The sequence below is a fragment of the Takifugu flavidus genome, chromosome 13 (assembly GCF_003711565.1).
Source record: "Takifugu flavidus isolate HTHZ2018 chromosome 13, ASM371156v2, whole genome shotgun sequence".
Lineage (NCBI taxonomy): Eukaryota > Metazoa > Chordata > Actinopteri > Tetraodontiformes > Tetraodontidae > Takifugu > Takifugu flavidus.
In genome coordinates this window covers 424,345-450,776 of record NC_079532.1, presented here as the reverse complement: position 1 = coordinate 450,776, position 26,432 = coordinate 424,345, and the positions used below count along the sequence as shown (strand labels likewise).

At 45.8% G+C, this 26,432-nt stretch overlaps 2 protein-coding genes across 8 annotated transcripts in view; one reads left to right on the top strand and one right to left on the bottom strand.

Annotated features, from left to right (window-relative positions):
• The first annotated feature begins 910 nt into the window (after nt 1–910).
• On the top strand, nt 911–10,007 carry aass (aminoadipate-semialdehyde synthase). 3 transcript variants are annotated; one of them, XM_057051980.1, is made up of 24 exons: nt 911–1,030; nt 2,095–2,321; nt 2,526–2,702; nt 2,791–2,875; nt 3,024–3,091; nt 3,157–3,303; nt 3,372–3,450; nt 3,585–3,712; nt 3,809–3,957; nt 4,654–4,776; nt 5,169–5,280; nt 5,358–5,417; nt 6,102–6,169; nt 6,288–6,409; nt 6,923–7,052; nt 7,137–7,247; nt 7,840–7,948; nt 8,023–8,163; nt 8,267–8,434; nt 8,537–8,629; nt 8,856–8,971; nt 9,160–9,248; nt 9,323–9,499; nt 9,624–10,007. In XM_057051980.1, exons 2-24 carry the CDS (start codon nt 2,103–2,105, stop codon nt 9,740–9,742), a joined length of 2,790 nt encoding a protein of 929 aa, XP_056907960.1. In that variant the 5' UTR covers nt 911–1,030; nt 2,095–2,102; the 3' UTR covers nt 9,743–10,007. The 3 variants fall into 3 exon arrangements, with proteins under 3 accessions (XP_056907960.1, XP_056907959.1, XP_056907961.1); XM_057051979.1 differs by having other exon boundaries at nt 930–1,030; nt 2,076–2,321; XM_057051981.1 differs by lacking the exon at nt 911–1,030 and adding an exon at nt 1,054–1,210.
• A 584-nt stretch (nt 10,008–10,591) lies between these two features.
• The window catches only part of ptprz1a (protein tyrosine phosphatase receptor type Z1a), a 29,163-nt gene continuing 13,322 nt past the window's right edge, over nt 10,592–26,432 (bottom strand). Inside the window, exons 10-31 of one of the 5 annotated variants that reach the window (XM_057051965.1) lie at nt 26,200–26,326; nt 24,680–24,720; nt 24,114–24,606; nt 22,731–23,246; nt 18,121–18,259; nt 15,170–15,258; nt 15,004–15,089; nt 14,637–14,657; nt 14,322–14,430; nt 14,109–14,176; nt 13,668–13,802; nt 13,418–13,570; nt 13,176–13,339; nt 12,980–13,115; nt 12,688–12,834; nt 12,520–12,613; nt 12,310–12,383; nt 12,027–12,158; nt 11,787–11,942; nt 11,536–11,675; nt 11,319–11,454; nt 10,592–11,181 (exon numbers count right to left, since the gene is read on the bottom strand). In XM_057051965.1, coding sequence (XP_056907945.1) covers nt 11,044–11,181; nt 11,319–11,454; nt 11,536–11,675; nt 11,787–11,942; nt 12,027–12,158; nt 12,310–12,383; nt 12,520–12,613; nt 12,688–12,834; nt 12,980–13,115; nt 13,176–13,339; nt 13,418–13,570; nt 13,668–13,802; nt 14,109–14,176; nt 14,322–14,430; nt 14,637–14,657; nt 15,004–15,089; nt 15,170–15,258; nt 18,121–18,259; nt 22,731–23,246; nt 24,114–24,606; nt 24,680–24,720; nt 26,200–26,326 — 3,294 coding nt within the window. In that variant the 3' untranslated portion in view covers nt 10,592–11,043. Of the gene's footprint in view, nt 11,182–11,318; nt 11,455–11,535; nt 11,676–11,786; nt 11,943–12,026; nt 12,159–12,309; nt 12,384–12,519; nt 12,614–12,687; nt 12,835–12,979; nt 13,116–13,175; nt 13,340–13,417; nt 13,571–13,667; nt 13,803–14,108; nt 14,177–14,321; nt 14,431–14,636; nt 14,658–15,003; nt 15,090–15,169; nt 15,259–18,120; nt 18,260–22,730; nt 24,607–24,679; nt 24,721–26,199; nt 26,327–26,432 lie in introns of all 5 variants that reach the window. The other 4 variants (XM_057051963.1, XM_057051962.1, XM_057051964.1 and 1 more) reach the window with 4 other exon arrangements.

Below are 26,432 nucleotides of genomic sequence, written 5' to 3'. Positions count from 1 at the left end.
CCACAGTGACACTGACTTCGTAGTCGAATGAAGTCTCACACCATCAAGGCTCAGGAAGCTAACATGGGGCTCCTAGATGACCAGATGAAAAAGGTCAGCAAGCCATTAACACGCTGGTGTTGCTCAAACTGTTGTTATGCTGCTAGCTAAGAAGCTAGAAATTCAACTTTTGTTTCCCAAGGAGGTTCGTCTGAGGTTCGACACTGCGGGTCAGACCTAGGTGAGATCTTTACCTCCAGTCTGAACCTCATCCACATTCTTGAGATCAGCTGACGAATAATAGCCGCATTATTTGACTCCTTAATAAAATGCATAATAAATAATCCAACTGTTTTCATTTTCTTCTATAAACTGCTCATTGTTACTCCCATTTAAATGAAAAATATGTTTAAGATTTAATTTTCAAAAAATGCCTGACGGCTCTTGTTTCTACGATTTCTTTAACTGTCTCAAAATGACAAACTAGGTTGGATGACGTGTATCTGTGTCGACAGAGTCTGATTCAAGTCTGTCACAGACACCTTTTTCACTAGTTGAGTGTAACTCCACACGGAAGCTGAATGTGACATAAAGCGTGTTCAACGTCCGATAATACAACTACAGTCGCAAAGTGAGGAGAAGAGGAGGCGCCTCAGCTTCGGAAGCTGACTGGTCGAAAGTCGGCAGGGCCCCTGACAACAGGTGGTTGGGACAAAACGGAAACTGAGGATTTCAGAATAAAATATAAATGTACCTTTAAACCTTTCACTATCCAAAGTTTGATTAAAACATGAAACACAACCTGCATGAAAGGATTTATTATCTGCAGGTTTCATATGCAGAGGACGATGATGATGATGATGGTGATGATGGTGATAATAATAATAGACACGAAACATAATAAATATTGTTATGATAACAATAATAGAAGCGGAAATCCGCTTTATTGTGAAAGTCTGAGCGGAAATGTGTGGTGCTTGTGAAGTGGGGATCACCTCTGAGGTGGAATAGAACCTGGAGGCGCTGATCCGGACACAAACTGCTCTTCAAGGTAAAGCTGAGCTGCGTCCTCAGCGTTTCATTGCTTATCGATCAGCTGCCAGAAACGTGACGTTATAATACCGATCAATATCAGCCCACGTCCCGAAGTTAGCGGCGTTCTGAATTAAGCTACAGCCGCTTTATGACTATTTGTACATAAATATTTGCTTTATTCTATACCCTGAACAAAGTGAGTCAAAACTGACTTTTATTTCTTGTGGCCTTCGAAATGTCATTCTGCCTCATTTTTATTCGTTTTTCAAAAAGTCAGCGGTTCTTTTATTTTTTGTCCAGTTTTAAAGTTGCTTCAAAGTTTTCTTTTCTATCTGTTTTTCTTTTACTTTCTTCTTTTCTTACGTGTGTATTGGGCCCAAACCATGACGTCGCTGAAAAGGGTGTAACTTGTGATTGAGACCTGTGCTGTTCATGTTAGCCAGCTAGCTTAGCCCAGTCCCGGAACCAGTCAGCCTGTCATTGAGTGTCCGCTCCTCAAATGGGCACCTGTGTCTTCCCAGTCAGTTTGCTCCGTTTGACTGGTTCCTCTGTCAGATTGAGCCAAAAATTAGAATCTGTTTCTTTCTCTTTTTCCACATCTGTTATGTGGGATGCAGCAGCCTGGTTAAAGTCAACTATCAGAATCAGGTTTATTGGTCATGTGAACATGATGAAGGCCAGCGGGTGACCCTGGAGGACCCAGAGGAGGAACCCGAGGGACCCAGGGCTGACCCAGAGGAACCTAGAAAATCCACCAGTTTGAACCACAGGTTCAAACACTCCAGTCACTGTTTCTTTCTCCAGAGGTGGAAACTTTAAACCATGACACCATCTATTATTTCCTCAGCCCGACCCCTCTCAGCGCCTCCTTTTGCCACAGGCAGCATCACAGGCACCTTGAACCGCTGTTGGCTTGACCTTACTGCTGTTTTTAACTTTAATTTCTAATTAAAGACTTGATCAAATCCTTGGTCAAATCCTGACGCTGTCAAGTTTCCTTGTTGCTGCTGTTGGCCAATTGACGATCAGTGTTAATGAGACTAATCTGAGTGTTTAATCAGGTGTGTGTCTGTGGCAAAGGTATCGCCATGTTCAGGCTTCTCCATCACCATGGTAAGAGGACACGGTGCTGTGTGGTGCAACAACAACGCCTTAAACACTACAGGGCCATCATGGCCATCCGCCGCGAGGACATCAACCCGTGGGAGAGGCGGGCCCCACTGGCTCCGCGGCATGTGAAGGAGCTGACCAATGCCAAGGTCAAAGTCCTGGTCCAGCCGTCCAACCGCAGAGCCATCCACGAGAAGGTGACGCTTCGTTCTGAGAGTCATGATAGCCGATAGTTACTGATTACCACAACCGATTATTACTGATTCTCATGACCGCTTGTAATGGCCAATTATCATGACCAAATATCACGATTGACCTATGGTTTCCTGCCATTTATTGTGGAAAAAAAAGTCACACAAGATTGATTTTTTTTCCAAAATTGGCATGTGGTATCGTTGTAGTTTTACGAGAGGGCGGGCGCCATTGTTCAGGAGGACATTTCAGAGGCGTCATTAATCATTGGGGTAAAGAGGCTGCCAGAGGAGAAGGTGATTCCCAGGAAGACATATGCATTTTTTTCTCACACCATCAAAGCTCAGGAAGCTAACATGGGGCTCCTGGATGACCTGCTGAAAAAGGTCAGCATTCCATTAGCACACTGGTGTTGCTCAAACTGTTGTTATGCTGCTAGCTAAGAAGCTAGAAATTCAACTTTTGTTCCCTCAGGAGGTTCGTCTGATTGACTATGAGAAGATGGTCGATGCTAATGGCTATCGGATTGTTGCATTTGGCCAGTGGGCCGGTGTTGCAGGTACTTCTTTTTATGTTCTGATGAGGTTTATCATAGTCACATGTCTAAGATATGTACATATGTATGTGTTATGTGTATGTGTTAAATGAACTTCGATCATTTAAGAACCAGCCCTGAAGAAAGTGAGTCAAAACTGAGTTCATTTTAGGCATGATTAACATCTTACATGGATTGGGGCTGCGCTTTCTGGCTCTTGGACACCACACCCCTTTCATGGTGAGAGAAGCAAGAACACCAAACATCCAGCTTTTCCTGTGTTGATGTTTACTTTCTGTTCCCAGCACATCGGAATGGCTCATAACTACAGGAACGTCAGCCAGGCCATCCAGGCAGTAAGGGATTGTGGGTACGAGATTTCCATGGGTCTCATGCCCAAGTCCATTGGGCCTGTGACCTTCTGCTTCACTGGTACTGGCAACGTGTCCAAGGTATGCTGTGACCTTTGCACTTTTTGAAAAAGCATGTTTGATTTTTTTCTACTCTTATTGTCCTACAGGGGGCGCAGGACATCTTAAATGAGCTTCCTGTTGAATTTGTTGAGCCGCTGGAGCTGAAGGACGTCTCTGAAAGTGGAGGTTTGAAACTTTTGAAGCCTTTTAGCGTGAGCTAACAGCCTGTTAACATTTAGTGCTTCTGGTGTTCATGCTAGTTTTAGCGGTTATTCCCAGCATTCAGGTGTGAAGGTCGGAAATGTAACTTTTTCTCGCAGAACTGACCAAAGTCTACGCCACAGTCCTGAGCCGACATCACCACCTAGTCCGCAAGAGTGACAGCATTTATGACCCCATGGAATATGAGAACCACCCGGAACTCTACACCTCCCACTTCAGGACCAGCGTGAGTGCTCCTCCCCCGTGGCTTTGGTCATGCCTGTTGCAGTCAGTTATTGTGAGGCAGATTCTTCTCACGTCGCTTAAACATTTTCCCAAACAGGTGGCTCCGTACACAACCTGCCTCATCAATGGAATTTACTGGGACCGTCATACTCCCCGACTGCTGCGAAGGCTCGATGCACAGAAGCTAATAAGGCCTCCCAACGTCTCTCCAGCGTCCACAGAGGGTTCACCAGTACTGCCTCACAGGTATGTGTGTTGTGAGGGTGATGTTTGGTCACCCGCGCTGTTCGTTTACTAGACTCAGATCAACCACACAGACAACAGGAGGCCTTGCAAGGGAGAGCTGACGAGCAGTTCAAGCTTCCTCTCTCAACTCCGTCAGTCTGCTGCTCGCTCTCCTCTTTTATTTGGTTCACACAACATTGGTATCAAAACAACTTCATGATTCCTTCTCCTCCTATCTCTACGACTTCCTCGTGTCCTTGAACATGATACCTCCCAGTGCTGGGAACATAACAGCTACAATACTTGAGTCAAACACTCATACATTCTTTTTGATGATTAAACATTCTAAATCTACTTACTATACTTACTATAGCATTGAAACGATAATAGTAATAACAACAATAATTCTTCTCACAGTGTGAACTAATGTTAGCTCCGCTATTAGCCTGTTGTTGTCAAGTGACATGAATGGCATTTTTGTTATGACCTTTGACCTGTCACGTTTAGCCCAAACAGGCTGTGTTAGCTTTGTGGGACATTAAACACTGAATCTGATGGCTTTAATGTTTTGATGCTTTGACCAGGTAAAAAGAAAAAAAACACAGATTTGCTCTTCTCTGAGAACACAAGCAGTCTGTTCCCAGTGTCCCCAGTTTGGATGTAAAACTGAGCTGAACCTCATCAAACATTTGATGGCGGACATTCATCTGTCTGCAGGCTCCTCGCCATTTGCGACATCTCGGCCGACACTGGCGGCTCCATCGAGTTTATGAACGAGTGCACCACCATCGACAAACCCTTCTGCATGTACGACGCTGACCAGCACATTGACCACGACAGGTGCGCCATCATCCTCGCTTTGATGATGTCATCATCACGATTATATCCTCAAAAAAGCTAAGCATAGCTTAGCTGCAGCCTAGTATAGCGGCAACTGCCGAGCTTAGCTACAGCTATGCCCTCTATACTACCTGTCTTGCTCTCTCTCCTCTCCCCCTCCCTATCACCCCCCTCTCTCTCCTCCCCCCTCTCTCTCCTCCTTCCCTCTCTCCCTTCCCTCCCTCTCTCCTCCCTTCCCTCCCTCTCTCTTCTATCTCCTCTCTCCCCCTTCCTCTCACCTTCTTTCACCTCTCTCTCCCCCTCTCCTCCTCCTCCCTCTGTCTCCCCTCCCTCTCTCTCACCAGGCAAGTGTGGCACTGTGACTAACTGACCTTTCACCTTTGTCCTGGCAGCGTGGAGGGGAACGGGATTCTCATGTGCTCCATCGACAACCTTCCCGCTCAGCTGCCCATTGAAGCCACAGAATACTTTGGAGACCGATTGTTCCCGTACATCTGGGAGATGGTGAGAAGTGCTGACTGTTGTCAGTCTGATATCTGCTGCAGCCAGAAAGGTTTTAACGGAGCGTCTGTCGCCATCAGCTGCCTTCAGATGCCACCAGAAGTCTGGACCAAGAGGACTTCAGCCCACAGGTTAAAGACGTAAGTTGGCCCCTCAAATGTTTTCTGTCATACCTGTCAATCATCCAGAAGAGCCTGGAAACACTTGGACAAGGAAGTGTGGGGGCAGGGCTTACAGCCATGTGTCTTCCTCTCATGTGAAGCAGCTTTAAGAGCAGAGACCAGTAAAATAGTCACACGTCTTCTCTCCTCCCCCTCTCTCCCTCTTACCTCCCTCGCTCCCCTCTCTTTCCTCCTTTGCTTCCTTTCTTCCCTCATTCTCCCTCTCTTCTCCCTCTCTCCCTCTCTCTCCTGTTTCTGTCCCCTGCTCTCCTCCTTCTCTCCTCTCTTCCACTCTCCCTCTATCTCCCTCTTTCCTCCCTCTCTCCCCTCTTTCCTCCCTCTCTCCTCTCTCCTGTTCCTGTCCCCCTCTCCCCTCACTCTCCTGCTTCCTCCTTTCTTCTCCCTCCCTCTCTCTGTCTCTCCCCCCTCTCTCTTCCTGTTTCTGTCTCCACTCCACTCTTCTTCTTCTCTTTCTTCTCTCTCATCCTCTCGCCTCCCACTCTCCTCCATCTCTCTTCCCCTCTCCCTCCTCTCTTTCTCTCTCCTCTGTCCTCCCTCTCTCTCTCTCTAACTCATCACTCCATCTCTGATGACCTTCAGGTTGAGTTGTCAGGAGAGTTCATTGTTGTTCAGAATAATTCCTGTCACGTTTTCTTTTTAAAGGCCATCATCACCTCAAACGGAGCGCTGACCCCAAAGTTTGAGTACATAGAGAAGCTCAGAGAGAGAAGGTGAGACATCTTCCTCCTCTTCGTTTTCCTCATCCTCATCCTCCTCCTCCTTCTCCTGTTGTGTTTTTTTCTCAGTCCTTCTCACAGGTTTCTTTGTCCAATCTTCTTTGTCCATTAGGGAGAAGGCTCAGATTCTGAGGAGGACTGGGATGAAACGGGTTCTGCTGCTGGGCTCAGGCTACGTCTCTGGACCTGTGGTTGAGTATCTGACTCGTGATGACAAGACACAGGTGACCGTGGGTGAGTTTTCATGAACTAATGCTCCGAGCTGGCTAATGCTCTTGCCACAGTTGTCTTTCTTACATGCTGTAAATGACATCAGTTCCTGTGGTATCTCGACTATGGCGCTCCGCCCTCCCTTCAAATCACACCTTTACTGTATAATGAAAACCAACCGGTGTTGATTTGCTCTTTTTGCAAGGCTAAGCTACGGTATTGCTAGGCTAATGTAGGCTATGTTGTGATGTTGATTCAAGATGGTGGAGCAGATCTGATTTGTCCAGAGAAAATTGTTGAACCCAGCAGAGAACCTGTTGAGAATCATATCTCACTGTCATGCTTCAAGACTCTAAGGTTAGGGTTGACCCCCAACCCTAGCGGTCAACCCCTTAACCTTAGCATCAGTGAGGTCAATTTGTAGTACCTGGAGAAGGTGCAGATCTTAAATGTCAGGATCAGGTGTTCCATGAACTCATAAAAGATTCTTTGAAGATGATTGTTGTGGATGACTGGGGGTCTCTGTGTGCCCCCCAGGCTCGGTGGTGCTGAAGCAGGCCGAGGAGCTGGCGTCCAGATACCCCAACACCATCCCCATCATGGTGGATGTGAGCAGTCAGGAAGGACACCTGGACTCGCTGCTCAAAGACCACGACCTGGTCATCAGGTGACTCTATTGTTAAACTTCCTTCTTTTACTGAACATGAACAGAGCAAATGTCCTGGCTTAAACTCCTCCCTCTTCCCATCAGCATGCTGCCACACTCCTTTCACCCCCTGGTGGCCAAACACTGTATCAGCAGGAAGGTGAACCTGGTCACTGCCAGCTACCAGAGTCCTGCCATGAAGGAGCTGCAGAGCAGGTGACCACCAAGCTGGTTGGCAAGAGCAGTAACACTCAGGACTATCAAATAGATTCAATCTATAGAGACAGACAGAATAAAAAGACAATTTATCCCCCGGACAGTCTGCCAGTCAACCAAGAAAACTATAAAACAAAACAGAAGGTGTATAACACTGGTTCCAGGGTTCTAAGGTAACGTGCACACTACACAAGAACCTGTTGACATGTCTGGAGGACAATCACATGGTCAGAACCAGGGGTTAGGTCAGTCCCAGGGTTCCAGGTCAGAACCAAGGGTTAGGTCAGTCCCAGAGGTCCAGGTGAGAACCAAGGGTCAGCTCAGTCCCAGGGATCCAGGTCAGAACCAAGGATCAGGTCAGAACCAAGGGTCAGGTCAGTCCCAGGGGTCCAGGCCAGAACCAGAGTTCAGGGCAGAGATGTTGTAATTTTACACCAAGATTTGTAAAATTACTCAGCATCTCTACCTCAGGACTGTTTATGTTCACCATCACTAACTGTTTTTTCTGCTGCTGACTGGTTTTACTGGTCCAGAGTTTGGCAGCTCATGGTTTGTGTGAGCCTGAGTGAAAACATGAGCATGTCTGTGACAGCGTGCAGGCAGCAGGAATCACGATCATCAACGAGATGGGATTGGATCCAGGAATTGATCACATGCTCGCCATGGAGTGTATTGACCAGGCAAAAGCTGACGGCTGCACCGTGAGTGTGTGTGTGTGTGTGAGTGTATCTTTGATCTTGGCTCTTGGTAAGTGCTGTGATATCTGTGTGATCAGGTAGAGTCCTACATGTCATTCTGTGGTGGTCTTCCTGCTCCAGAATGTTCAGACAATCCTCTCCGCTACAAGTTCAGCTGGAGTCCCTATAGCGTCCTCCTCAACACCATTAGCCCCGCCCTCTTTCTCAGAGACAGCCAGGTAAGAAAGCCTTCAATGGACAAAAACATTTGAATTTTCAGAAGTCAGAATGTGTGTGTGTGTGTGTGTGTGTGTGTGTGTGTGTGTGTGTGTGTGTGTGCAGTTGGTGAACATCCCTGCAGGGGGCGCTCTCATGGATGCCACCATGCCCCTCAAGTTCTTTCCTGGTTTGAATTTGGAGGGATTTCCAAATCGTGACAGCACCAAATATGCTGAACCTTATGGGATTGAGACGGCACACACACTGATCAGAGGATCACTGCGGTTCAGGGTATAGATACACACACACAGACACACAAACACAGGAAGGATGAGTGTTTCTATTCTATGTTGTTGAGGACAGAATCTTCGGTGTGTCCTGTCTGTTCTGCAGGGTTTCTCTCAGGCCATGAGAGGGTTTATTAAACTGGGTCTGATCCACAGCAGCTCTGCAGCCATTGGACCAACAGCTGCTCCTGTTACCTGGGTATCTCTACTCTACTAAATGTTGCTAAAATTATTTTTTTGATTAACAGTTGCTCTGTAACCTTTGGATACTGCTGAAAATCAATTATCGGCCAAAACAGTAGTAATAATAAAATGTTGATATACTGTAGCTGCATCCCTAGTTATCACCTTATAGTACGTTCAGAAACAAGCAACCAGTCACCATGGAAACATTTGGTAACATGATGGGCGGGTGTTTTCTGCAGAAAGAGCTGCTGTGTCAGCAGGCAGGACTGTCCTCCTCCATCTCCCATGAGGCCTTTCAGGCAGCCATATATGAGCGTCTGGGACAGGATGACTTTGGGATGGACACGCTGCGGTGGTGAGTGACTGTCATCATCTTCAGCATTTAAACAGCTGGGCATTGCCGCTGCAGCCTCTGGGGGGGCGGAGCCTATAGATCAAGCTTCCACGTTTGAGTGGAAGTTGCAACAGAAGGTTGTTGAGGTTGAGGCTGCAGAGGTCAGAATGTTAGAACACATCTTCACTGTTGTCTTTGGTTCCACGTAGGCTCGGAATGCTGGGCGAGGAGGCAGTGCCACGTGCCGACAGCGTGCTTGCGTCACTCGCTAAACACCTGGAAGTGAAACTGGCCTTTGGTGCGACAGGAACTCAGATGAAAGCAAAGTTGAAAGGGTGGACGCTGATTAACCCTCTTTGATTTTGAGTCCAGATGAGAACGAGAGAGACATGATTGTCCTCAGGAATGACGTCGGCCTCCGACATCCCACCGGGGAACTGGAGACCAAACACATCAGCCTGGTCGTGTATGGCGACCCGGACGGCTTCTCCGCCATGGCCAAGACTGTGGGATACCCAGCAGCCATTGCTGCTCGCATGCTGCTGGATGGTGAATCTGTTAAAATATCAATTTGTATTGACATTTGTGAAGCTAACGCTGGTTTATGTCGCCCGTGTCAATGTGTGAAGCAAATGTTATGCTAATGCTAACTTAAGCTTCACCTTTCTTTTAGGTGAAATCACGAGAAAAGGACTTGTGGTTCCGATGACAAAAGAGATTTATGGGCCGGTGCTGACGCGGCTGAAGGAGGAGGGGCTTCACTTCAGGTCTATGAGCACACTGCAGGAATGAGAGCTTGTGTTTTATTTGACCTCAACAAATATGTGAGCATAAAGAAGTGAAAAGATAAAATGCCACCAAAGTAAATGATGTTTTTTGAAGATGTTTACTTTGTAAGGGTCAACAGTCAATGCTAGGTAGTCACATTTATGAGCTTAAAAGAAACTGTTTTTGTTATTGCTGCTACTACTGCTATGTGACTATTCTTAATGACATTGTTACATTTAAAAAGCACAGGTCTCATCTTGGAACAAGTAATAAAATATGATGAAGCTAACATCCTTTTCGCATTTGTATGTGCAGGTTTGGCCGTCCTGTGACTCGTTACACATAAGAACATTCAGTTAAAACTTTTTTTGAGCTAATTTATCTTCTGTTGCTTCAGAAAACCCTTTTAATTTAAATTCTTGTCTAATTTCGGGGGAAGATTTTTTGTGAATGCTTGTCTGGATGCTTGACCCATTTTCTGTCCTGAAAAGATGCCTTTCATCCAGCGCCTTAACCCGGATTAATTCAAAAGGAAATTAAATGGAACGACAGGTCGATTTTGGGATTAGAGCATCCAGGACAAAAGATAATCCCGCTGGTTGTTTTAACACCTGATGGCTGTTTGTGACCTTTGAGCTGCTGATGTTGGACAGCCATCACACATCCAAGTGAGTTCTGGCATCATTAAACCACTGATCATTTCTGTCATTCTGAATTGTTCAAATGCTCTTTAGTTTGTGCTTTAGAGCAGTACCTTCATGAAAAATCTGCTGATGGGACACTTTGATAGCGATGCTCCTTCTCCAAAATCTTCTGATCAAATATACAGTTATTTGCCTTTTTCCCTGTTGGACAAATATAAAAGCCAGACTATAAGAGGTTCTGGTTCTGTTTATTGAGAATCCAGCAGATGAAATGTTTTAGTACTTCAGCTTCAGTGTTACGAAAACAGAAGTTTTCAAAAATGTTAGAACCAAAATATGTGAACGCACTAAGGGTCAAATGTACAAATCTAAATGTATAAATACAAGTTTGGCCCCTTGAGTTGATTAGAATAATATTATTTACATTCCTAAAACCTTTTCAGTGTTTTCAGCTCAACTTCAACCTTTTTCATAAAAAAACACATTTTTTTAAATCATGACAGGAAAAGAGACTTTGTTGCTTTTGAGTACACTTTTGGCTCAAATCTTCCTCATTTGGTCCCAGAAGGCACACAGGGAAGGGATGGGACTGGTTCTGACCCGAATTGCTGTCGTCTTCAACCGGTATAGAAACAACTTTGTTGCTTTTGGAGGAGAAATGAAAGAATGTTCTTTTTCCTGCTAAATGAGGGACTCAAGGCTCTCAGCAACGCTGCGTCCAGTCCGCACCACGACGGAACCATTGTTATCAGAGGATGTTTCCTGCTCCAGCATTCCAATGAGACTCAGCAGAGCTTCATACAGAAACTGGAACTCATCCTGCCAACAGACAGAATATTTTTGCCATTATAGAAAAATCCCATCAATGCTACACAATTCCCACTTCTCTTGCCTTTAAGCCCTGCCTTTAAGCCCCACCACTGCAGGCTCTGGTTTAAGCCCTGCCCCTAACTCACAACATGGCTGAAGACCCCCGGTCTCATCAGGTTGGTCATCTTGGCCACTTGGAAGACATCAACAGAACCTTCAGCCTCCAGCTGCTGAGTCAAAGACGTCAGCACGCAGAATGTTGCCGCAGTGACTCCACCCACACTGATCAAATAAAAGATGCATTCACTGTCAATCCCACAAATATTACTGTCCTGATGGTGAAACATTCAGAGAAGGGCTTACAGGTCATGGACCACAGTGGGGCCATCTATGGCACCCTGGTTTTTCACCATAGCAACCACCTCAAAGGTATTGTTGATGGGCCTATCCAGATTTGGCCAGCTGGGGGCGCAGTACTGTTTCACCTCAAGAACAAAATCATCCTGAAGGAGAAAGTTTTAGATGTGAATCCTTTTCTGAGACCAAGAACAGAGCTTGATGCTCCAGAGTGCACTTATGTGTGTTTATATATTGTATTGCAAATATTAGCGTACTTTTGTGGACTCCAGTACATAGTTGTGGATCACCAACACGTCCTCACTGGACAAACAGATACGATCCTCATTCTTCTGCATGACGGTGAACAGCTCGTAGCAGATTTTTTGACCTTTTTGAGGCCAAAGGGCACAAAGCCCAACCTCCTCTTCCGCCTAACAACAAATCAGCAAGACAGGAAGTTCTAGTGTCTCAAGCAGTGTGATGTATCACAGGGGGCGAGCTGGCTATCTCCTCACCTCGCTCCCCCACGCTGCTTGCAGCGATACAATGATGCGTGCATTGTGGTCCCACACCATCCTCCAAAAGTCCTTCATGGTGCCAGGCAAAGGATTCTGGGTAATGATGAACTCCTGGCTGTGCCTGTAACCCTGCAGATGATCACAGGAGGAAACAGATTTTTTTTTGCCATGAAGCTTTTCTTACCATCAACTCCAGCTACAAACAGGTGAACAGTAGGTTGACACATGAACTTAACGCTACTTCTGGTGAACTGATGAAAAAGAAACCACATTTTCTTACTGTTACGTAAGACGCGTTGATGTAATCAGACGTTTCTCCCTCCGTCACCAACAGGCGAACTCGTGACCGTTCAGCTGGAAAAGAACTATTTCTTCAGACTGATGCAGATGAAAACAAGGCTAAGACAGGCTAATAGAAGGCTACTGTATTTTTAACATTGCGCTAACAAAAGCATGGAGCTTAGTAGTGCCAGCGTGCTGCTGGGCTCACCGGGCATCACGGCGCCACTGCGGTTCTTGCTGCGGTTACAGTCAAGCAGCGCCGCAGAATGATCATGCACTTTCACTCCGGAGCAACGGAGCAGCTGCGGAGGAGAAACCACACCTGTATCAACACCTCGGATTTTGACTGAGAGGGAGTGTTGTTGTGCTAACTGACCTTGAACTGTTTCTCCAGGCGTGTCCTCCCAGCATGCCCTGGGGCCAGCAGCTCATCCACGTACCTGCGCAGGTGCGCTGCCATCACCTCCGTCTCCCCACACGTGATGGCTTCTGCTAAGGCATCGTGAATAAAAACGTACTGTTCCTGTGGAGGTTATTAGATTAATCGCGTCAGATCAAATAGACTTTTCAGAGCTTTTGAGTTGTGAAGGCGGTGGGACCTCAGCTTCCCCCCCAAAAGATGAGTATTGTCTCATTTTTCAGCACTGGGGCTGGGGATGACCTCTAACCTCAGTTTGAACAAGATAGTTCCGCTGCTTCCTGATGTGTTTAAGGAAGGCCATGATGTTGACGGCGTTCTGGTCTCTTATCTGTTTCAACATGCTGTCCAGCACTATGTAGGTGCCCGTCCGTCCCACTCCGGCGCTGTGGAACACAAATAATGAGCAAGATCTGACGCTAGGGGACAGAAACGCACCATCTTACCTGCAGTGAATGACGACGGGGCCCATATCGTCTGTCCTGGCCTTCGAGGACCTGCGGATGAAGCTGAGGAGCGGGAGAGCAAAGTCTGGGACCCCTACGTCGGGCCACTGTGTGTACTGGTACTGTGTGATTGTCCGCTCGATGCTCCGGCCCCTCTGACAGCCCTGCATGCCAAGCACACAGGAAATGCTGTTGAACAGCTTCATGGGCGGTGTCTGGTCACAGGAAGGTTTTCTGCTCACTTCTAGCAGAGGCAGCACCTTTTTGGTGTGGATGTTCCTCAAAGTCAAGGTTCTCTGGGTGTAGTGGGCCAGAACTCTGCTGCTCTTCAGAGTCACCAGATAACTCCCGTAGACCTGCGGCATGTCTGTGGGCCAGTACTGGTCACACTTCCTCTAGGGAAGCGTGTCAAAAAAGACAGAATACGAGTGGCGCTCACATCAAACAGCAACAAAATGCTGACATTTCTGAAGATGTCAACAGGAAGCTCACTCTGCCGTTTTCCACCAGCTTGGTGATCATGACGATAACACCGACATTTTGTTCCCAAATAATTCGCCAGAAATCATCTGTGCTCGACTTCAGAGGACCCTGAGCGGCGATGTAATACCGCGGCACTCCGAAGCCCTGACAACATACAGGTGGGAGACTGAGACAGGAGAATGTGCTCACTCACTCACAGGAACACTGATCAAGGGTGTTTGCACATGCTGGTGCGGGCCAGGCCTGTACCGGAAGAACAAATGCTGCAGTGCATCATTGTTCAACTGGTCCACCTTCACACATCATCATCACACAGTGAATTGCTGGCAGAACGTCATGTTTCCATGAAAACTGACAGAGAAACTTTTGTTTGCTTTATAGCTTTTACTTGACCCCAGCGAGATGAGGGTTTTACAGCAAAATGGTCAAAGTTGAAAAAAGTTCTTTTACATCTACGAAGTTGGCGTTGATGTAATCGCTGTGGGCCTTTGGCATCAGTTGTACACGGCTGTGGTCATCTGATGGTTCATGTGGAGGAGACAAACTTTGTGATGAATTCATATTTGTGTTCAAAGCACAAAACAACCAATCAGATGACTGCAAACTGTAGCAGATGAAATAATCTGACAAAACACAACTGGTCACCGATGGTCAGCCACTCACAGGCCAAAATGTTGCTGTATTGGTTTTTCCTTTTGTTGTCAGGAAGCTGTCGGAGCTGGTTGGAGCTGTCGGTTGTTATTTCCATATCCACCGTGCATGCCTGAACCTCCTGGACACACATGTTTCATCATTGGAACTAAAAACAATTAGGCTGAATAATCTTTTTGTAGTTTTTGTAGTTATTGGTATCAGATGACAGACAGCTGATTCAACAACAGGAAGTAGCAGTGGTACAGTGGGCTCAGGTTGTCGTGTTTGAGCAATAGCCAACTCAGCTTTTGTCTGCTGAATTATAAGATGAGGAGAGCATCTTACCTCATAGCTCTCCTTTACAATCTATGATGAGGGTGAGGAAGGGCAGGCAGCAAGGATGTTTCCATGACAACACAGTGAAGCAAAGAGGTGAAACACACAGGATTACAAGAAAACAGAGACAAATTCAACTGACGAGAACAGTCAGGCAGAGAAAAACATGTTGAAGGAAAAGAAGCTTCATTCAAGCAACACGTCCTCAACATCCACAGCATCTGCTGATGATGTCACACCTGTAAACACACCTGCAGAGACCAGGCCAAGCCCACGAACACATTAAAAAATAAAGAGTCCTTTAAGTTTTTTCTGGTGGAGGGTCGGAGAACAGGTGCAACTGGTCTGAAGATTTGATTGTTGATTTGAGTCATACCTGAAACTCTCGGTGAAAACTCTGTGTGTTGTGAAGTTCAACGACGTGTTTGACGAACTCCGTGAGGGATAACGCTGACTGTTTATCTGAAGAAGAGCAAGCAAACACAGTTGAGACCTGATAAACGCCACTCAAGCAAATCACATTTTGAAGAACATGTCAACACCAGAAGTCAGAGTGGCGCTGGACGTCGGTCCAATCACCCTGGGTGACGAGCTATCGTCCACATAGAAGTGAGCCGTCTGGAAACAAGTTCTGCAGACACACACACACACACACACACACACACACACAAAGTCGGTTAGAGCAGAACCTTCGTGGCACACAACCAGGACAACCCCGGACTGAGTGTGAGACCTCTGTGAAGGTCTTCCTTCCTTGCTTGCTTGCTTCCTTCCTTCAATCAATCAATCAATCAATCAATCAATCAATCAATCAATCAATCAATCAATATTTGAATAGCTTCAATCGAAATTGTCTTTAGGTGCTTTATAGAATCCCAGGGTCTGACCCCCAACAAGCAACAGTGGCAAGGAAAAACTCCCCTTTAACAGGAAGAAACTTTGAGCAGGACCAGGCTCATGTAGGGGGACCCTCCTGCTGATGGCAGGCTGGGTAGAGAGAGAGGAGGAGAAGAGGGGAGGACAGGTAGAGGAGAGAATAGGCAGAGATTATGCAAGTCCTGGATGAAGCTTGACATGAACCTCAAGTCTCCGTGACAGAAGTTGAGAGGATCTGCAGAGAATAACCAACCCCAGAAGACTGGAGCCTGAATACTATTGCCATGGCAACCTTTGAATTGTTTTGCTTCACTCCAGTCTTCTGGGTTCTTCAGAACAATGAAAGCACCTCTGAAGAACTGCATCTGTAGCTGGATCTCAGATGTGACTAGGTCTTTCTGATTATGGAGCAGTACAGATCGCTGTGGACACGTCTCCCCACATCAGTCAACATCTGTTTCCACGGCACACTGGGCCCAGATTTGGGAGAATACACGTTAATCTTCACACAAACACATGAAAAATCTGTGTTCTCATAATCCAGAACACGTTTTTAACAGGATGGGCTCCGCCTGGGATGAAGCAGTGGCGTCACACAAATGTGCTTCAGGGATTATGAGCAGCAGGGAGATCGAAACTCAGATTAATGCCATGTTCTGCAGGAAGCACCGGCTGTGTCCTGCTGTGTTTTTCAGGTTCTAAAGATTCAAATATCCAGTCTGTGAGTTTTGGGGACAACTAGTGGTGAGAAAATGGACTTGACCCCTTCTGTCCGTTCAGGGAAGTTGTGGTGGCTGTTGAGGAGGGCAACATCATCTTACATGTAAAGATGTATTACATTTCCTATTTAATTCTGCTGGTTGTTTCTGGGCGACTGTAGAAGCAACGCTGTAGCCTGTATGGAGCAAGAGCCACCGCTGCTAAAGATCCTGTGTGCATGGACACATCAGGGGGCATCTCCAGATGTTTACATACCTGAAGTTTACAGAACCTCTGGTCTTCACCGTTAGCAACAACTTGGCTAAATCTTGTCCATTCTCTCTGATAGGGGCTACATGTTGCTATGGCAACTCCAAACAACACAGAACTTCCTTTTACTACCAGAAACTCTGGTTGGAAAAGAACAGCTGCTCATTAGCGCTAACTGAAGCAGATGCTAACATCCTGCTCTGGCTGAAATATTTTTGTCTGTTGCTAATTAGCTGCATATCACTTAAAGTTGCTTGATCTTAAATGCACATCAGCCGTGTCCAAATGAGCACTGTGTTTTGTGGCGGCAGTGAAAAAGAGCACGGCAGGATTAGTGTCGTTTGGAATCTGGCCTTACAAGATGCTGACATGCCTCCTCCTGTTGGACACGGTCAGGCTGATGACCCTCAGAGTGGTGTTCATTAATCTGGGGATTATTGCTGCTTGAGTCTTGCAGCTACAAGGACTGGAGTTCAAAACAAGAACAATCTGTGAAGTCTAGAAGCTGTCTGAACCTGTCTGATGAAAGTTGGGAACCTTTGCCATGAAGTGCTGCTCAGATCATATTTGAAATCCTGTCAATTTAAAACATTCTCAAGGACAACAGTAAAAATAAGATAAGAAGAGATGCCTCTGACAGAAAGCTGAAGGTCAAAGATGGACGAGGTACGGGAGGCTGACTCCATCTCTACTTTTAAGATTAGGCTTAAAATCTACCTCTTTGAAAAAGCTTATTGTTACTAATTCTGTAGTTCCAGTTATTATCATAGACAGACAAATTATCATACTTAAGGGGTCGTCTAATCATTAGGTTAACATCTTAGTTATGCTGCTATAGGCCAAGGCTGCCGGGGTCCAGAAACATGATCACCTGACAGGCCTCTGTCACCCCACTGGGTCATGGTTTCCTTTTCCTTTCCTTTCCTTTCCTTTCCTTTCCTTTCCTTTCCTTTCCTTTCCTTTCCTTTCCTTTCCTTTCCTTTCCTTCCTTTCCTTTCCTCTCCTCTCCTCTCCTCCTCCTCTCCTCTCCTCTCCTCTCCTCTCCTCTCCTCTCCTCTCCTCATCAAGTAGACTAGTGATGCTATTTCTTGTGTAGTTTTTCTGCCCGCCCCCCCTTCTGTATTAATTTACAGGTATCGCCACCTTCAGAGCTGCATAATGACCTCCAACCCCGCTGACCCACTCAACCGGTAGCTTATTCAATATTCAATATAATGTATTTTTGTATGTATTTCTATGCTCTATGCCTCTCCTCTCCTCTCCTCTCCTCTCCTCTCCTCTCCTCTCCTCCTCCTCTCCTCTCCTCTACCTGTCCTCTACCTCTCCTCTCCTCTCCTCTCCTCTCCTCTCCTCTCCTTTCTATTCTATTCTCTACCTGTCCTCCTCCCTTCTCCTCCTCCTCTCTACCCAGCCGGCCATCAGCAGGAGGGTCCCCCTACATGAACCTGGTCCTGCTCAAGGTTTCTTCCTGTTAAAGGGGAGTTTTTCCTTGCCACTGTTGCTTGTCTGGGGTTAGGCCCTGGGATTCTGGAAAGCGCCTTGAAACAATTTTGATTGTAAAAGACGCTATATAAATAAAGATTGATTGATTGATTGATTGACGATGATATTGTCCAAGACACCTTGACATACGCGCAACAGAACTCACCTCCAGTACACCAGGATGCCGATGAGGACAATGAGGCCAAGGACAGCGAGGCTGGACACAATAGCTAAGGAAAGGATGGCTGTCCTCTCTCTCTCCCTGACCGATCCCACCCGTGACTCGTGGCTGCTGTTGCTAATCTCTGACGAAGAGGAGGGGGACAAAGTCATGGACATGAAGGACAAACACTTTGTTGCTACCCACTGTTCAGACATATTCAGCCCCAATCCATAACATAGAGGATTTCAGTTTACTGCTAGTTCCAGAAGCTTTCACAGTAGAACGGGGGCCAGTAGCTACAGATTTACACATATAAGCCTACTCCACTAACAAACAACTCCGGATTCAGGAACATGTGAAACTGTGTTTGGGGAACTCGGATCTTGTAAACACGTCTGTAGATCATGAATGCCAAACGATCATAAATTGACAGTGCGCTCCCGCTAATCAGCTATTTGCATAAATCTCCACTCATGAATTGGCAATGAGCACCATTGTTGATGTCACTGGACGTTGATGTGTCCGGTTTACCTGTCAGTCATGGCATAAGCAAAATGAGAGAGAACAAAGGTTAATCCCTATCTCTGCTTCATAAAGTTTTGAACTTTATGAAGCAGAGATAGGGATTATTTTGAGTGAAGCTGAGCTAAAATAAAACACATTTTAATGTCATCAATAAGCAGTGGTGTGACAGGGACAGGCAAATCAAAAGCTTGGAAGGAGGTAACAGACGCAGTGAATGCCATCCCCAGAACCATGCCCGAGGTCAAAGGAAGGTGGTTTGATATAAAAACTAGAGGCCAAATATGTATTTGTGCACACAGAAGGAGCAGGAGGCTCACTGTCCAAATTGTCAAATACAGACGAATGGCAGGAATTATTGGGGAGAGCGCTTTGTCAGGAATCATCTCTGATGGAGGTAGCGACCCCAGATGGTAAGGTAATAAATGTTATGTCACAATAGTCTACATTCTAAAAAAAAAGACCTTAGATGACAAATACCTTAGTGATCAATTCAGTCTAAGTCATACAGTGCCAAACAATTTGGGCAATTTTCTCTCCAGATTGAAGCAGAAATGTGAAACCAGCAATGTTATATTGCATAATTGATATAGCCGAATCTAAATCCGTGATAGCTGTCGGAATGTAGAGCTATCTAACATTTTTAAAAAGTGATACGGTTAAGAGCCACCTATTGCCAATTAATTTAACTAACTAAATGTCTTATATTTCTAATTGTTTGTCATGTTTAGGATATGCCTATATCATGTTTTTTGAAGGCATATGCTTATTATTTTTATAACAGAGCGCAATATGAATTAAAATTGTAATTTACAAGAGTGACAAGCATTATTTATATGGTTGTACATTTACACAAGCGTTACACATGGTCGAAAACGTGTGTGGATTTTATTAGTAGCTATGAAGAGATCTAAGCTACTGAAATGTTGATGAATGTGAGATTCACTAAGCTAATGCTAATAGTGAGAAGAGGAACAGCTATGCTTTAGCATTGTCTTAGCTACGTTGCTACAGGCTCAGGCTGCTGGGGACCAGAGACACGATCAGGTGGGTTCCTTTCTCCTGATTCTTGCATGTCTACATCTCTAATCTCGCCCCCTCTCTCTGAGACTGACCTCAGTTTTAGTGATACTTCCACTTCCATGTATCTGCATGTATGATATATGTGTTTGTTCCTTTTCTCTTTCTGTTTTCCTCCTTCATCACTCTTCCCTTGCTTATCTGTCCATCAGCAGGAATACAGTTAAATCATTGGATACCAATGACCTTTGACCACTTTGAAAAGATTTTCTGATGCATAGTTGGACCAGCCTTCATGTGACATCATTTGACTTGCTGAGTAGAACCAAACCCTGAGAAACAAATTCAGTCAGAACTTCAACATCTTCACAAACACACCGCCACCACTGCTGACAGCAGCACTCCAGCCACCTGCCAAAGCTCAACTTCACACACACCCACCAGCACATTTGATCATACCGCGTCATTGTAGCACTGAACAACACTCGCTGACCTGAGAGCACCTGAATCCGCGGCTATCAACTGCTTGAGAGTAGCCAGGAGAAAACGTCAGGAGAAAAAAAGGAAGTGTAAAGGTCAGGAGAGCATGGTGGAAAACAAAGACAACCAATGCACACAGGCCTGCGCATTGGTTGTCTTCCTCTTGTCTCCGGCGCCCCCTACAGGTGACTCAAATACAATTTGGAAAACAGGGGTCGGCAACCCATGGCTCTAGAGCCGCATGCGGCTCTTTAGTGCCGCCCTAGTGGCTCCCTGGAGCTTTTTCAAAAATGTGAAAATGGAAAAACATGGTGTGAATATATTTTTTGTTTTAATAAAATTTCTGTAGGAGGAAAAACATGACAAACATTCTTAAAGATTTACAATGCTGTAAAAATATGTATAATAAATATTTAATTTCAACATCTCATTATAATGGAAGTTAAACTTAAAGCACCATCGTACAGCAGACTAGTCACGTGGTGCGTCATTCTCTCCAGGATGCATTGCAGGGAACATAAACATTTAATCATGAATGCTCTTTATGTATTTGTAGCCTACTTATCATTTGGAAAGTAGATTAATACAGCTAATATAGACACTTACAGCATGTGTTGCCTTTATTATAAGCCATATATAAGGCTTTTAATTTTTTGCGGCTCCAGACAGATTTGTTTTTTGTTTTTTTTGGTCCAATACGGATCTTTCAACATTTTGAGTTGCCGACCTCTGCTCTAGAATCAGAGACTGAAACAACAAATGTGCTGCTTTCTTTGATCTTTATGTTTTGTCTGATTGTTCCAACCGGTTTAGTTGGGCTTCATTAACCAGATGACTCAACAAAAAGGTGGAGAGAGGAAGAAGACGCCATAGACTCAGCCTTACGCAGGTAAGGAGTTGTTTTGGTCACATGACTGACGGTCATTGATTGATCTGTGAATATTTTGAAAACTTTTCCCTTTGATCTTATTAATCTGAATTTGATGAAATATTGTAAATATTTTAGATTTTGGAAAAAAGCCAATGAAAATAGATTTGAGTTTTTAAGCCCAATAATGCGAGGAAGGCCCAACCTTCATCATCCTCACTGGATGGCTTTAGAACTTTGCTACCTTTGGTTCGATTGTAATTCAAGACTTTTTTCTTTTTTCTTTTTTTTTTAAAAAGGGTTTTGGTTTCAAACTCAAAATTACAGCTTTTAATGTAGCATTTTTCTATGATGGAAGACAGATGAGTGCTTGGCCTCCAAATCAAATTGTCTTTCCTTTTTCCTCTCCTCTCCTCTCCTCCTCCTCATCAAGCAGACTAGTTATGCTGATTCCTGTGTAGTTTTTCTGCTTCTCTCCCCCCCTATTCATTTACAGGTATCGCCACCTTCAGAGCTGCATGATGACCTCTGGCCCCGCTGACCCGTTGTATAGTGTATTTTTGTGTGTGTTTCTGTGCCTCTCCTCTCCTCTCCTCTCCTCTCCTCTCCTCTCCTCTCTCTTTACCCAGCCGGCCATCAGCAGGAGGGTACCCCTACATGAGCCTAGTCCTACTCAAGGTTTCTTTCTGTTAAAGGGGAGTTTTTCCTTGCCACTGTTGCTTGTCTGGGGTTAGGCCCTGGGATTCTGGAAAGCGCCTTAAAACAATTTTGATTGTATAAGACGCTATATAAATAAAGATTGATTTGATTTGATTTATTGGGGGTGGGGGCGGAGAAAGCAGGGTTCTCCCCTCATCAAAGGGCCCTATGTGAGCTTTTGGTGGTTCGGTACCTTGCTCAATGGTACCTTGGTGGTGCTCTGAAAGTATCCTGGAACTTCCTACTGCTTCCAGAATCCCTCCTATGTTTAGTCTACACTGGGGTTTGAACCAAGAACCCTCTGCATCTCAGCCCAGATCCCTACAGGCTGAGCACCCACCACACCTTGAAATTTTATTTATTTTTTTAAATTTTTATCAAGATGAAACCACAGCTATAACCACACACCACATGTATCAATATTCCCTGTAAATGATAAAAGAAAGTACATTGTTGGAAATAAATGACATATTTACCCTCCCTCACACAACACAAATTAAAGATATTTACAGCTCTACTGCACTCTGGTGGTCTTCATGAGTAATGCTACAAAAGCTATGAAACCGATAGATAACGTACAGTTAATAAAATGAATTAGGAAATAGAAAACTAGACCAGAACTATGGCGTAGTAACACTAATGTTTGTGATACTCATTCCAATATTCATACTATGCTATTATTGCTGCTGCTACCAATGCTAATGATATAAACAATATGTAAGAAAATACAATTACTGATGAGCCAACATTTTGGTGATTTTTAGATTATGGATGTGAGAATATTTCTATATATTAAACTGGTGGAAGAAATCTTTCACCCTACATTAGCATAATAGAACAGCAGTTGGCTGCTCTTAGTCATTGGACCTATTGACCCAACCTGATTTACCAAAGAACGACATCATCATCGCTCATATGGACTTTAGCACCTGAAACATCATTCGCTTGTGCTGATGGTGGCTATGCAACCCTTGAAATACTAGAGATGAATCCATATGTTCAGGCAGCCAACGGGTTCTGTTACCTGCAACTGGCTCCTCTTCCTCTCTCTCTCTGTGCTCAGAGATACTGAAGTCAGAGGACGTCTCGTTGTCATACAGGCTTTCACCCTGACCTGAGCCACTCTGCCTCTCTGTGCCCAACGACCAGGGTGATACCGCGCTCACAGCAGGAAGGGCTGGCATTGCTGCATCTCCCACCTCTGTGGCGCTACCACTCTCACTTTCAAAATAAAATGCCGACGAGTGTTCATTATGGGGACTCTGGGTGGACTGATAGGTGGTAGGTGGGGGAACGGTGTTGGTGGAGAGAGGGTACTTGCTTCCTCCAGAGCCTCCAGAGACTTGAATCCTGTCCCACTCCTGATCTACACTCTCCTGAGAGTCGGGAACAATGGCTGAGCCAGAAGCACCGCTGCCAATGTCTAATGTCTGCTCCTCTGGGGTGAGGGGAAATGGAGTGGCAGAGGCTGACAGAGGGGGGGCAGAGGTTTGCAGGTCAGAGCTGGTCAGCCAGGATCTACTGACAGCAGGCAGTGGGGCTGAAACAGAAAGGGGCAGGTTGGTGGAGGCGCCCTGGCTGATTTGTGAGAGGGTGAAAGGGAAAGATGGAGTATCAGTACTGTGGGAGAGCAAATCCTGGTCCAAGGACAGACCACCAGAACCCAGCATGGACTCAGAATGTAGAAAACTGTCGATACTAACACTGGAGCCTGAAGTGATGCTAGAGTACAGGGCTAAGCTAACAGAGTCCCACACTGTTGATGGCAGAGGAACATGAGGAGAAGCATGCAACCAGAAGGAAGAACCCGATGACTCCAGTGAGCAACCGCATACGGGGTCCAAATCAGTAGCTAACCTAAACCTCCCACTACCTGTGTCAGGAAAAAAAGATTCTACCTTGCTTCCTGAAGCGTACTTTGATTCCTCAAACCCAACAGAGGAGAAATGAGATGAACCCAGAGTTGTGCCAAAGAAAGGGAAGACACTTGAGACAAGAACTGAAGGCTGCAGGGTGGGACTGAGGGAGGGTGTTGACAGTGATAGGTCCCCAGACGACCCGGGAAACTTGTCAGGAAATTCTGTGCCAGATGGATACGGCATTGTTTGGAGAGGAGGGGTATCACCAAGAGAAACTTTCAAGGTTGACGCCGCAGGCAACAAATCAGAGCCCCCATCAGACAGGGGGTCAGAGGGGTAGTAGGGCAAGGAGGAGGCAAGAGGAGCTGAGGGAACTGAAGCAGTAGCTGGACTTGGGTCTGTAGCAACATGCTGGAAGTCTGATGCAGAGGATGACATAAGAGCCCAGGACGAGGCGGAAGGGTCATGCAGGCGGGTGGAGGAAAAGCTGGGGTCCGAGGCAAAGGAGCAAGAGGAGGCAGAGGAGGGGAGGACAAAGAGTTGCTCACCGGTAGCCAGTGGGTACGATGTCTGTAAGAGAATACCACTCAACTGGGTGGAGGTCGGGATAGATGAAAAATGAAGCACGCTCTGACTTGTTGCTCTATCAGGTTTTTGGGTTGAGATCTCGTCCTGAACCTCTGGTTGGCCTCCTGGACGAGTGTCCACACTGGTGTCTGCTTCAGCCTGGTTGGATGCTAATGAAGCACTGGCAAAAGTTGGAGTGGTCCTCACACCACCAACTCGCTTTTCAGAGTCTTTTGTTGTGCAGCGTGCCAACTGGCACAGAACTTGATTGTGGTCAGTTGGCTTGGCCCAGGATGGCAGATCAGTCATAGTTCGGTCCTTTCCAGACTCTGCTGTGCTCCTGATCTCAGGTGTGAGGAAAAGATGAGGTTCAGATGCAGAAGAACGTGGAAAGCTTGTGGGAGCCTGGGTAGGATTGTAATCATTCGTGTGGATGGGTGCATTCCACAGCAGTTCGAGGTCGAATCGGTCCTGCTGGTAATAGAACAACACCTTTAAAAAGAGAACAAGTAAAGCGATACCACAGAGAAATGGAGGGTTCCCTCACCTCCACAAGGAAGTCATCAGAATCAGGATCCAAGGTTCCGTCTGCACAGGAAACACAGAAACATAAGATCAATAAAAACCAATCCTAAGTGGAGCACAAATCAGCAGCCACCATGGCTTCTCCAGACTAGTCCAGATAGCAATGGGCTCTAACGGACCAGTTTTTTACACTGGCAGCCAATCACAGTGAAGCACACACAATGAAAAAAGAACAGGCGACATGTGAAGCCAACACCTGGAGGGGATGAACGTGATCTCATTGTGACACCGCCCATGGTGGGACGGTTACTCCAACAGAACAACTCCATAATCAACCTGAACAGTGAAGTTTCTGCTGTGTGAACTCAGACCAGGTGATCTGGAGAGAAGCTGCGCCTGATGGGAGCTCGCCACCAAAGTTCTACCTCACCCACAAGTGCAGGACCTGAACTTCTGTAGGTTTTTGAAGACACACAGGTCAGACCCAGTACAGGTGCACCAGAGCACCAAAGACCTGAGGGTAATCATCAGGTGAGAGGAGAGGTGGTCTTCAACATCCTATAAAAAGTCCAGATGCCTTTATGTGCTAAACTGTGAGCATTAAACTGAGACATTTCTCTGAGAAAAGATGAAAGGAGGTGGAGAAGACATAAAGGAGGGACAAAAACAGAAGGACATTCACACGTGTCACACTTTCATGCACCCTCCTCTAAAAGCTGACGAACAGACAAAACCTGTGCTGTGAACCTTCTGCCTGTCCTCTAGGGACAGAACCCCGACACACGTGAAACACAGGACACATGGGAATGTTCAGGGATGGCTGAGAGGGGGTGGCTCTTACCTGTCACAGGTGAAGTCATGAGATGAGGTTTAACGTTTCAGACGGAGGAAGATGATTCAGAAAAGTCAAACATGAAGAAACAAGATCTTTGAGTTTGGAGACCAAGTTAAACGCGTGATCATCTGCTGTGGTTCTGAGGAGAAGACTGGTTCTAATTCAGCAGTCAGACATGGAGACAGTTTAATGTCTTTATTCAGGGATCATTGGTTCGTTTCTGTTGTCGGAGGATCAAAGAAGTTTACATTTGGTCTTTCACAGAAGAAGAAACACAAAAAATGAACGTTGCTTCCTCGGCTAATTGATTTAGAGTATAGTTCAAGGTTAGACAAATCTTGGTCTGCTAGCTGTTGGCAAACAGAAAAAGGGACAATTTATGATTCCAAGTGAGTGTATTACAAGCTTCCAAGTTGTTTCTGCAAAAGTACAGACCAGTTATACTGTTACAGTAACAACACAAACAAAGATGGCAGTGGCATCTACAACTGTGGCAGAAAGTAAGCTCAAGTAAAAAAAATCAGGTTGAAACACAGGATCTCATCAAACAAAGCACACATCAAAGATGGAGAGCAAGTGAGAACCCCCCCCCCCCCCAAAAGATGATAACCTAAGCTACCTGGACCTTTTCCTCCAAATCAAAGCAATGCTGCTTTAAATATTTTCATTTCTTTAACTCAAGACTCCACCTTCAGTCTGTCTCTTACCCGGGTCATCGATGGGAATGGTGACCATCAGAGGAGCACTTAGACGGCCAAACAGACTGTTGGTGCACACCGCCGCCACCTGGACCACGTAGCTGCTGTTGGCTAACAGGTCGGTGAGTAATGCCCCCTGGTGGATATAGAAGGTATTATATCAGCTCTGATTTAATATAGGAAACCATGGCGACCAGTTCAATTCAGTCAGCTTTATTTCTTCAGTGTCGGACTACAGCTGT

What these genes read in the sequence shown, in the direction of transcription:
- aass (XM_057051980.1), top strand. Translation starts at nt 2,103, where the DNA reads ATGTTCAGGCTTCTCCATCACCATGGTAAGAGGACACGGTGCTGTGTG. An exon ending in GCAGAGCCATCCACGAGAAG is followed by an intron (nt 2,322 to 2,525) that starts GTGACGCTTCGT and finishes GTATCGTTGTAG; the next exon opens with TTTTACGAGAGGGCGGGCGC. An exon ending in GACACCACACCCCTTTCATG is followed by an intron (nt 3,092 to 3,156) that starts GTGAGAGAAGCA and finishes TTCTGTTCCCAG; the next exon opens with CACATCGGAATGGCTCATAA.